A 12,046-nucleotide genomic window follows, 5' to 3' on the forward strand; every position below is an offset into this window, starting at 1 on the left:
GGAATGCCCATGAGACGGACAGCAAACAACTGCAGCTCCATATGCAAACTCTTCAAGCTTACAACTAATTATATGTCAACTATTGGTGAAGTATGCTTTAGGTCATTGCATTTTTTTTTTTTTTATTTGTGCGCACATGCATAACACTTCCAAAAGTTTAATTACTGAAGTAACATCAATAAGCAAAAAGAGATTTGTCTGTGGCCAAAGCTGCCAGATTTTCAATTGAAATTATGGTATGGTATATTTATGGTATGAAAACTAACAATTCAATGAGTTAAACCAAACGATTGGAAAAAAGTTAAATAGCAACCAAATTATACATACATCAGATTCCTCGTCCTCATCATCTCGTGCTGGTGCACCACCTTCTTTTCCTCCGCTCTCTAAAAACTTTGTGAATCCATCTAGCGTTCTCTCACCATTGTAGTCTATTACCTACAGAAAGGGGGGGGGGGAACGAGAAGGAAAACATAAAAATAAAAACAAAAAAAAAACATTACTCATCCACCCATACTTTTCAAATGGGCATTTGTTTGCAAGAGTCAGGAAACCGTACAAGACATCTTAGTAATTTGTTTATGGTGTCGGTCATAGCTGGGTGACCTTGCAAAACTGGGCTCTAGCCAAGATTCATCTTTAGAAGAAACTTATGGTAACCCATCACTCGTTTACTAACAACTAAATGGTGGTCTTTTGTCAACATGTCTTCTAATCAGTGCTCGGTTTCCTCAAAACATATGGACTATGGATGAGGTTTTAATTCTAGAATTAGATCCATGCAGCACCTCTAGAGCTCTCAGGATCTAGACAAGCAGTGAATTCACTGGGTCGGGAGTGTCTTGCTTCCTTTGCACGTGTTGTGAGGCAAGCTATATCTGAGCATTTCTAAGTCTGTAGGCTAATTATTATCAGCAAATTACTTTGCCAGGGCAGCATCCAAGTGAAAAAAAATGGGGGGGGGAACAGGACTTCAGTTGTTAAAAAAAACATTTAGCAATTGATATTTACAAAACTTCATCGATAATTATCAAGTTTCCACTTTGGGAACGTTTATAATTCAAATTGTGCACATCTATGATACTGGCTAAAACAACAACAATCAAAGAAGAATTGGAGCAATAGGGAGAATGAGGCATCCTCGTTTGCTTTCTCCCATATAGAAGAGTTGACGCCAATCATAACAATCCAGATTAAACCGGTCTAGTGCATTAATAACATCAACTGAATACTTGGTATACAAAAAGAGAATTTAGGACTGGCTGATGTAGGAAAAAAACTCCGCCATTGTAATAATTGCCTAATGCATTCAGTTAAAAAGACATGTTTTATGTGACAAATAATGATATTTAACCTTTTGTTTATATGCACCAATACATGAATACACCGCAAAAAATTATACACGGCAGTACATGGTAAATTTTACTGTATATAACTGAAACCAAGTTACAAAACACCATGTGGGAACTTCATTTGAACTTAACACGGTTTTTGATACCAAACATTAAATCAGAGATTTTGAGTTGATACTGAAACGACTCCATAGCCTTTTTTTTTTTTTGCATTGATGCTTAAATCACAAAGCAGTGAATATATGAATATCATGCATACGGCTGCTATGTGTATCGATGATCGGACCACTGCAATTTATTCATCTTTTTTTTTTTTTGAATTCACATTACATTATGCTAAAATTACACCTTCTAAAACAGAAACAAACTGTCTCATGGCCTTACCTTACGGTCATCACCAGCAGCGAAGAACTTGAGTGTGGGGAAGCTATGCACTTTGACAGCTTCAATCTCATTGGCTGTGGAGTCCATCTTGGCCACAACAATGTTTGCTTTGTCTTTGAATTTCTCACCCAACTGATCCCAGATAGGGGCCAGCTGCTTACAGTGACCACACCATGGGGCATCTGGATAGGAAGAGCAAATGGAATGCATTACGATCACTTCGTATGATGAACAGACCAAAATTAGAGTAAATAAACTATTTAATTGGATAAAATCACTGGATTTGCATTTGGATCACAAATATATTCTTTTGTGTTCCATAGAAAGAAATCATATGATTGGGTAAATGACAGAACTGTCATTTTTGAGTGAACTACTTTAATTAGACTACAATAGCTCTAGCAGCTGTTGCACTTGCTCTGCAAGACAGAAGTGATGTGCAACATGGATATAATCCTATAAAAATTTGATTACATGTTGTCTCATGTATGCTTGGACAGACATAGCTTGACTATTTAAAACCCCACTGGAGCTCAAATATAACTGCAAAGGTACAAGTAATCATTGATACTGGACATGAACAATAACCCCATCTATCCTTCAAGACCTTTATCCTTTATTAAAAAGTCAGTTATAGCGACGTAAAAAAAAAGCCCCTTACTTTTCTCATAGACATGCTAGATTGGGAAGCAGTTTTGAAAAATGATCTCAGCATTTCTTGCTCGTTCCCATTATAGCAAGTTTAAGAGTATATAGGAAAGAAAGCTCTCCAAGTAAGTATCCTGTGGGTACCCGTACCAGGATTAGCAGTATGCTTTTGGACAGATACAGGAATCTTGTTTACAATGCCAGGCTATTGGAAGGGGCAATCAAGCTTTCAAAATAAATCAGGCAATATGCCAGGCAAAGTGATCTCTCAAAACACGAGGTCAGACATCTAATGGTAGGACAAGCAACATCCAAGACTACAGAACTTGCATCTAATGAAAAACATTTTTATATGGAGACAAAATACTTACAAAACTCCACAAAGACATTCTTTGCGGGGTCGAAGGCAACCTCTTCAAAGTTTTTGCCCACCAAGACCTTGACAGGGTTCTTATCCCAGTCGTCAGGAATGTCCTGACTCATCAAATGAGGCTGAAAGACATTACAATCATTCAAAACACACACACACACACACACACAGACACACAGACACACAGACACACACACACACACACACACACACACACACACACACACACACAATTCCAAAAAGACAGAACACATTTTCTTTAAGTCATTTAAGTGCCAATTTTAAGTAACTACTAAATCTACCGTAAAGACTCATTTCCATCAGACATTGTTTAAACCTAAACAAAGTTCTCAGCCACCTTAAGCTTTCCCTCTGTGAAGTCTGTGCAGAAGGTGATGATGTTCTCTGCTGTGATTTCTGAGGTTTCTGGTTTGTATTTGGTCATCTCTTCCTCTAGGGTAATGAGGCGGATTGTTGGGCACTCTTCCTTCTTAAGACCAAAGAACTCCAGAATTCGCTGATTATCATCCACATCACTGTCAATAAAGATGAAGAGAATCTGTGGAGAAAGAACGTTAAACTAACATATCCAGGAAACATATGGACACTGTTTAAAAAAAAAAAAAAGAAAAGAAAATTAAAATACCCACCTTGCCTTTGAAACCCTCAGCTGCCTTTTTAAATTGGTCCATCTTGTCCTGGAAGTCTGTGGCTGTTTTGGGCACAAACATTAGGATGTGGGACTTGATTTCACCTCCAAAGATTTTTGGAGCAGTCTGCAAAGGAGAAATAAGAAACTCAGAAATCTATTGTTTCCCTTCACAATGCATTAAATTTTTCAATGAAAATAAATAGGCCAACTTGGGCCTTGTATGCAACAGGTCAAACACAGATCTGTAATATTAATATACAACAAGAGCCACAAGTGTTGATAAAAAGTGTACCTGCTCTGTAAACTCAATGACCAGGGGAAGTTGGTTGGCCTTGATGAAGGCCAGTAGTTTTTCTTTGCCGATCTCTCCATCAAATGTATTGCGACCCTCATCAAACTGAAGGAGGAACGTAAGAAAGAGAAAGAGAGAGAGAGAGAGATTTCCTCTTATTTAACTTCTATACACTGAATTTCTGTGTACATAGCAACAAAATTCACTGTAATTGAGTGTTAACTAGGGAACTATGCATCACTCAAGCACAGAAACGTGACCGCAACAGTTGTTGGCCATAGGGCAGTGAATATTCTAGATTCGACATGCAATGGGCATTAATAGCACGCATAAAGAGAGCAGCTGCATTCTGGAATGAAATTCATTGCCCTTACTGCCTCGGAGTGCGTGTGTCTGGGCGCTAAGACACAGGAACCTCAAAGCCTCTTTAGGGACAAGGGTTAATCAGAAGTTTAGCCCATTGTTGATTATACCTTTAAAAGAACATCCATCCACCCTGCTGAGAGAATTAATTATTTTAGGCCCATTCCTATAAGGAACATAGATTTCATCTTTATGGAAAAATACATTTTTAATATGGATTCAGGATTCCTACATATTTAAACCAATGAATTTCCATGATACTTTAAACAATACGGATTACTTTCCTCATGTCTGATAAACAATTTCAAACTTCCCTGATACCTCCAGGTTTTCATGAAGGTGTAGTGCCTGTGACCAGATCAGAGAGTGTCCGAATTACCACAAGACCTCATTTCGATGTGGAGCTCATCTAGCTCAGGAGTACTGCATCCGGTTGCTAATTGCACATTTTCTGAACGAAGAACCACTGAATACTTTAAGATGAAACAAAATCATGGCAGTGACACTACCAATCAAACATTTGGAATCAGTAGGATGTTTTTAAACATGTTTTTTTAAAGAATATTGTTTTAGGAGTCTCCTAAAACAGGTTTACATTCATGCAAGGTCAAAAAACACGTTAGTTTTCTCAAAAAAATAGATTTAATTTTATCGCATTTCTAAATGATTTGTAAATGACTCGTACGAAGCGGTTCAAAGAATCAGACTCTCTAAACCCCTCCTTTCCATGAGCCCTCACTGCTGTGATTGGTCAGATGGCGCAGTCCTTTGTGATTGGTCCAGAGCTGTAGAGAGATTGGCTCTGGATTGGTCTACCGCGTACAGCGCGGGTCGGAAACGAAACGCCCATTGCCATGACGGAATGACAGCCCTGGAGACTTGTCAATACATAGAAAAGATGGTATCGACTGTACCTTACCAATTTGAGCCGGAGTCTGATGATGAAACGGTTGAACTGGCTGATCGACAAGAGACTGATTCGCAAGCACGACTGGAGCAGGACGTTTCTCAGTGGTAAGTGTCAAATGTTAACACGTTTGTGGTAATTATAAGACGTGATAAAACAAATTTACTCACAGCGTAGGATACAGCGTCTTCTCGACATGTTAACCACGTGGAAATTTTACTGTTTGTGGGCGGGCAAGTTGGCGACATACAGGTACATCTCAAAATTAGAATACCATGAAAAAGATCAATATTTTTTGTCACTTTCAGAAAGTGAAACCCATATATTATATAGATTCATTATACATAGTGAAATATTTCAAGCCTTTATTTCTTGAAATTTTGATGATTATGGCTTACAGATAATGAAAATCCAAAATTCAGTGTCTCAGAAAATCAGAATATTACATAAGATCAATAAAAAAAAATTTAAAAAAAGGATATTTTAATATATACGCTTCTGAAAAGTATGTTCATTTCTATGCACTCAATACTTGGTTGGGCCTCCTTTTGCATGAATTACTGCATCAATGCGGCGTGGCATGGAGGCAATCAGCCTGTGGCACTGCTCAGGTGTAATGGAAGCCCAGGTTGCTTTGATAGCGGCCTTCAGGTCATCTGCATTGTTGGGTCTGGTGTCTCTCATCTTCCTCTTGGCCTTCAGCGGTCATCTGCATTGTTGGGTCTGGTGTCTCATCTTCCTCTTGACAATACCCCATAGATTGTCTATGGGATTCAGGTCAGGCGAGTTTGCTGGCCAATCAAGCACAGTAACACCATGGTCACTGAACCAGCTTTTGGTACCTTTGGCAGTGTGGGCAGGTGCCAAGTCCTGCTGGAAAATGAAATCAGCATCTCCATAAAGCTTGTCAGCAGAAGGAAGCATAAAGTGCTCTAAAATTTCCTGGTAGATGGCTGCGTTGACTGATTCTAATTTTCTGAGACACTGAATTTTGGGTTTTCATTATCTGTAAGCCATAATCATCAGAATTTCAAGAAATAAAGGCTTGAAATATTTCACTGTGTAATGAATCTATATAATATATGGGTTTCACTTTCTGAAATGAGTGACAAAAAATATTGACCTTTTTCCATATTATAATAATTTTTTTATATGTACCTGTAGAACGTGGGCGGACATTATGCAAATGTGTTACTTTGTGACGTAGAGCCGTAACAGAACAAGATTCTAATTCCTGACGACTCATTTAGGCGATTGCGAGCAGACTTTTTTTTTTTTTGATAGACAATAACTTTATTTATTGTGCACTGTAAGGTTCACAACTTTGCAGATAGTTTATGTTCACATACAGCTACATGACACACTGCATGAAAGGTAATAGTCGAAAAGGCATAATAGGGGAACTTTAAAGAACAGCATTTATTCAAAATGGTAAGGACTTACATTGTTACAAAAGATTTATCAATTTAAAATATCCTTGCTTAATACAAGTATTAATTTCTTAAAAATAAAATACCGACCCCAAACATTTGAACAGTAGTGTATATAGTTACTTTTGAACAGCAGTGTATGTTTATTTGATCCTGCTTTTCAGATGACATCAATAGGACTCCTAAGCAATGACGCAAATTCGTAATCAGTCAATCTACTAGAGTTACACGACGATTGGACAAACGCAGTAAAAGTTTAGACTTGTGTTCAACAGAAGGAAGAAATTCACACGTTTGGAACAACTTGAGAGTACATTTCAGTAGACAATTTCAACTGACAATTTTAATTTGGTGAACTTAATTGCTTAAGCTTAAGTAATTAAGTAGCTTAAGTAATTACCTAATGCATTCAAAGGTAGGGGTGCTCCGATCAGGATTTTTGAGGCCAATCACAGAAAGCAGTATCTGCCGATACCGATCTTTTTAAAGTCTTCTTTTTATCATTTATAACTATTTATAGTGATACTCCAATCAGCATTTTTAGACATTTATTCAGGGCCTGAATTTCATTTTTGAAAATGGGGGAAATTCCCCTCTTAGGTGACTCTTGTGAGAGGGGAAGCAGCTTTCACACAGGAGTAAGCCATGTGTTGACTGTGAAACACAGTAGACTTTAATTATATGCATTTATGGTGTAATGACTACATTTTAGTTTCAATCCATGTTCATATTCACTGCAAACAACGCGCTGTTACTTTAATTCAGCGCTTGAAGCGCAGCAAACAGACTCGGTACGGAAACAATCTCTGCACTGCTGCAGACACACCGCCCCTGAACGCACTGCCGGACCGCAACTGTGTGCAGTGTGAACGCTTTAATCCGTTAACATGAGTGCGGAAAAAATACGCACCACGTATGCACTGCAAACGGAATAATGTGAACTTGGCATTATGTGTGTGCGCTGTGAGTGTGCATGAGCGTGCACAGTCTCCAGGAGAGCGCGTGAGCGCTGAATGATTAAACACTAGCAAGAATTAAAAAGTAATGCAATTTATAAACTTTAGTGACGATGTGACACTTCCTCGATTGTGCAAGTGACAATTCCTGATCAATCGGAGCACCCCTATTCAAAGGTCAAGGGGGAGATCTGCTGTCTGCTTGAACCAGCAAGAACCAGCAAACCAAATACATTTCATGGTTGAGCAAAGACCAATAATAGCAACAGCAGTGTTGCCAGATGAGACTATCACAAGTGCAGCAGGATCATGTTACTATGGCTGCACTGAGGATATGAAAAATTATGGACTCTTATGGATTACATAATCTAAATAGCCTCAAGAGCCTGATATTGAGTTGACAATGTTATCACCTCCTTGCAAGTTTAATTCAGGAAAGATGAAAAAGCCTGTGATTGTTTTGATCCCTTGTGATGTCAAATAGTACTATATAGTTTAATACAACTACCCAGGGCCGCAAACAACAATTCTTGGGCTTGGTACAGAACCAACATAGAGGGCCCCACTTCTGAAATCACACTCACTTTCCGGGCCACCATTCGAGCCTGGGACATGGCAACCCTGCTACTAACAGGTGTGTGACAATACACTTAGCTCACGAGACAAGATTTAACACTATTTTTAAGAAATCATCTTTTATCTGACTGAAAGGCACACAATGCAATTGTGGAAAATGGCGGATTTTGAAAATTACCTTGCAATGAAAGTCACTTCAGTTCTACTTTGTGCATGAATCATCAGATACAGTAAAAGACCAATATCCAAACACTGACTGGCTTCCCTCCTTATAACGGTGCATGAACCATTGAACAAATTACACCCCAAAAGATCATTTAAAATCATTGTATTAGACAACTAAAGAATTAACTACAGTACAAAAAGCAGCTTCAGAAATATTTTGATTCAACACTGAATAATGTTAAAAAATGTGCATTTAAAAAAAAATATTGAAATATGAAATGCTTAAAAAAAAAAAAAAACTCCAGTAGTTGGCAGCTAGTCACTGACTTAAAGGGATAGTTCACCCAAAAATGAAAATTTGATGTTTATCTGCTTACCCCCAGGGCATCCAAGACTTTGTTTCTTCAGTAGAACACATATGATGATTTTTAACTTTAACCGTTGCAGTCTATCAGTCATATAATGCATGGCAATGTAACAAAATCTATGAGTGTAAAAAAAACAAGCCCAGACAAATCCAAATGAAACCCTGCGGCTCGTGACGACACATTGATGTCCTAAGACACGAAACGATCGGTTTGTGCCAGAAACCGAACCGTATTTATATCATTTTTTACCTCTAATACACCACTATGTCCAACTGTCTTTGGGCGCACGCGCGCACGGCATCCGGTGTGTACGCGCTCTGGCGTAGTTCACCAAGTGATCTCTCGCGCTTATACATCACTCATTGTTTACACAGTGCACAAACATTGTAGGTACGACGGCTAATCAAAATGGTACTTACTTGTGCTTATCCGGATTGTTCAAACCGACTTAAAACTAAAAGATTACGTTCTCTCGCGCAAACTCATTCAGGAGTGGTGACTTTCCACGTATTCCCAACTTCTGAGCCTGCTCGCCTGAAGTTATGGTTGTTTGCTCTTCGGCTGGATATCAACACACCCATTAACGTAAACCACACCAGAGCACGTACACACCTCATGCACCGGATGCCGTGCGCGCACTCAAAGACAGTTGGACATAGTGGTGTATTAGAGGTAAAAAATGATATAAATACTGTTCGGTTTCTGGCACAAACCGATCGTTTCGTGTCTTAGGACATCAATGTGTCGTCACGAGCCGCAGGGTTTAATTTGGATTTGTCTGTGCATGTTTTTTTTACTCTCATAGATTTTGTTACCATTGCCATGCATTATACGACTGATAGACTGCAACGGTTGGACTTAAAAATCATCATATGTGTTCTACTGAAGAAACAAAGTCACCTACATCTTGGATGCCCTGGGGGTAAGCAGATAAACATCAAATTTTCATTTTTGGGTGAACTATCCCTTTAATCTACAAGTTACTCAGTCATTCATTCAACCTTTGTTCAAACGGATTGTTTCAGGAACAAAGCAAGTGACTCTTTATGAATGGCTCACTAAATCATTGGCTCACTTGATTCATTCAGTAACAAAACACCACTGTGTTGATCAGAGATGCACAACAGTTCTGCTGTGGCATTGTGTGGAACAGCTTTTCACCTTGAGAAATATTGTTGTTTTAATATCACGAAATTTTGTAGCATGGGATCTCGTCACACTCCAAGCTACTACCCATTAATAACAAGTTATAAGCAAATATTAAGTAGTCGTCTGAAATTTAGTCAGAAGAGTTACACAGTAGAGAACATATGTACCTTCTTAAAAAGAACAACACCATCCTTGGCAACTTCAAACTTTGAAATGACTGCATCATCTGAGGTGATGCCAAAGGGGATGTCATCCACAGCCTCTGCGGTTTTAATGAAGGCCTTGGCATCTTCTGATTCAACATCCTGCAGAGACAGAAAAAAATATATAAATAAATAAATATATATATATATATATAAATATAAATATATATATAAATATATATATATATATATATAACACATTTATACATAATTATTATTTTAAAAAACCCAAACTAAACTAGCTGACGAAAAGAATGACATTTACCTTAAAGAATCCAATGACTGCAACCTCATTATCAGCAATAAGAGACTCTGCCTGTGTCACATCACTTAAAGTAGCGGCTGCAGGACCAGTTCGCTTTTTCAGCCAGTTGACAATGTCATCAGCCTGTCGGCCAGCTGTAGACAGAGCATTTGCATGTCATAGTGGGACAAAAGAACCTGGTGGAACCTTCATTTGGAAATCAACATGTGACCTTTGTGTTCCAATTCCTTGTTCTACTGTTTGAGCTACAGAAATAATACACTGATAATTAAACAAAAAAGGAAACAAAAACAAACGTTTATTATATAAAGCTATTAAATACAGATTAAATGTAGCTTAAGTGCTTCTTCCATGTATCCTCATCCATCTATGATCATTTATGACAACAGGGCAGGACTGACATCAATGCGAATGACATGTCACAGTTTCAAAGGTAGTACTAATTATGTTCTTTTTAAACTAGTGAAGAGTGAGCAACACAGGTTACAGCAGGAACTACTTATGCGACACGTCAACAATTAAACTGCAGTTCATAGGAGTTCTTATGAGAACACCTGATGCCCTGATAAGAGTCCTTCCATCAAGGATAAGACAAAGATTAAAATTATGGAATTGTGTTTTCTGTAATCCCACAAGGAATCTGAAAAGTGTGTGGAATTATTATTTTTTTAAACCTTAAGACTCTTGAAAGTCCTGGAACTTACATTTGCTGAGGCTGGTCTGGTTTGCAGGAGTACGACAGTAATAAACACAGCCATGGAGAGCAGCCTACAGCAACCAGACCACAGGCAATGTGAGGAACTGCACGTTGAAGGAAAGGGGGAGGGGCCTGATACAAACAGCCTGGAAGGCAGGGCTTCCACGTACAGAAGGACATGCACCTTCAGCAGTTAGCACTTACATTCATGGTATGTAGACTACTGACCTGTCTAAACTGAAATATGGTTTACAGTATAGGATGGCATAAATACAGCTCAGTTACACTTAAGCGATTCCAACCAAATCAAACCAGTTAGAACTGTTTGTACACTCACTGACTTCCTTCTATCTGGTTTTGTTTTAAATGATAATGATTTTGTTAAAGAAGTAAAAGAGTAAAAGGTTTTTTTTTTTTACACAAAAGTAGAAGTCAAACGCTGAAGACAGTCTAGTAGTCCATACACAAAGAAGGATCATGGATATTATGTAGGAAAATTGCGGCTGATATCTCTCACCAGAATACTCCTTGGGGTTCTCCTTCTCTCCTCCCTTGAAGAACTTGATGGTGGGATATCCGCGAACACCAAACTCCTGAGCAAGCTCAGATTCCTCTGTTGCATCCACCTTAGCAAGTCTGATGTTTGTACCTTCAGCTTTCAGCATACCTGCTGCTTTAGCATATTCGGGGACCAGGGCCTTGCAGTGCCCACACCAAGGTGCATCTGCAATAAGCAAAAAAAAAAGTTAATTTAATAAATCTGACATTTACAGTCACTGCATTTAAAGTCACTAACATTCATTTACTCACAAACCACATTAGCAGTAATTTGTCTGAATGAATGTGTTAAATGTGACATATTATGCTTCACACTTCTCTTGTACATTCCTGCTCATCTAAATATTTATTAAGCCTACAGTATACTGTCCTGCGCATTTTATTTTATTTTTAATCTTACTTTTTCCATACCTATATTTATATATAATTTTCTTGTGTTTGTATTCTTTAATAATTGCACTGTCCATGGAGCGGACCTGACTTACATTTCACTGCTGGTCATATATTCCCTATATAACCATGTATGTGAGAAATAAAATCTTGAATTATGGCCCTTTTTACAATGTAATAGAAGTCTCAGGGGTCCCCAGAATGTAACTGACGTTTTAGCTCAAAATACCCCACAGATCATTTATTATATAATTTTGAGTGGATGCAGAAACACGCTGTATTAGAGCATGTCTCTTTAAATGCAAATGAGCTGCTGCTCCC

At 38.3% G+C, this 12,046-nt stretch overlaps 1 protein-coding gene across 2 annotated transcripts in view; it reads right to left on the bottom strand.

The window, feature by feature from the left end:
- The window catches only part of LOC107701207 (protein disulfide-isomerase-like), an 18,216-nt gene that overhangs the window by 3,406 nt on the left and 2,764 nt on the right, over positions 1 to 12,046 (bottom strand). For both annotated transcript variants that reach the window (XM_016503167.1, XM_016503166.1), the window contains exons 2-10: positions 11,295 to 11,501; positions 10,081 to 10,214; positions 9,780 to 9,917; positions 3,699 to 3,803; positions 3,405 to 3,530; positions 3,113 to 3,313; positions 2,756 to 2,876; positions 1,737 to 1,918; positions 328 to 438 (exon numbers count right to left, since the gene is read on the bottom strand). In XM_016503167.1, the coding sequence (XP_016358653.1) occupies positions 328 to 438; positions 1,737 to 1,918; positions 2,756 to 2,876; positions 3,113 to 3,313; positions 3,405 to 3,530; positions 3,699 to 3,803; positions 9,780 to 9,917; positions 10,081 to 10,214; positions 11,295 to 11,501 (1,325 nt within the window). The remainder of the gene's footprint in view (positions 1 to 327; positions 439 to 1,736; positions 1,919 to 2,755; positions 2,877 to 3,112; positions 3,314 to 3,404; positions 3,531 to 3,698; positions 3,804 to 9,779; positions 9,918 to 10,080; positions 10,215 to 11,294; positions 11,502 to 12,046) is intronic.

Source organism: Sinocyclocheilus anshuiensis, unplaced genomic scaffold (genome assembly GCF_001515605.1).
Source record: "Sinocyclocheilus anshuiensis isolate Anshui unplaced genomic scaffold, SAMN03320099.WGS_v1.1 scaffold1522, whole genome shotgun sequence".
Lineage (NCBI taxonomy): Eukaryota > Metazoa > Chordata > Actinopteri > Cypriniformes > Cyprinidae > Sinocyclocheilus > Sinocyclocheilus anshuiensis.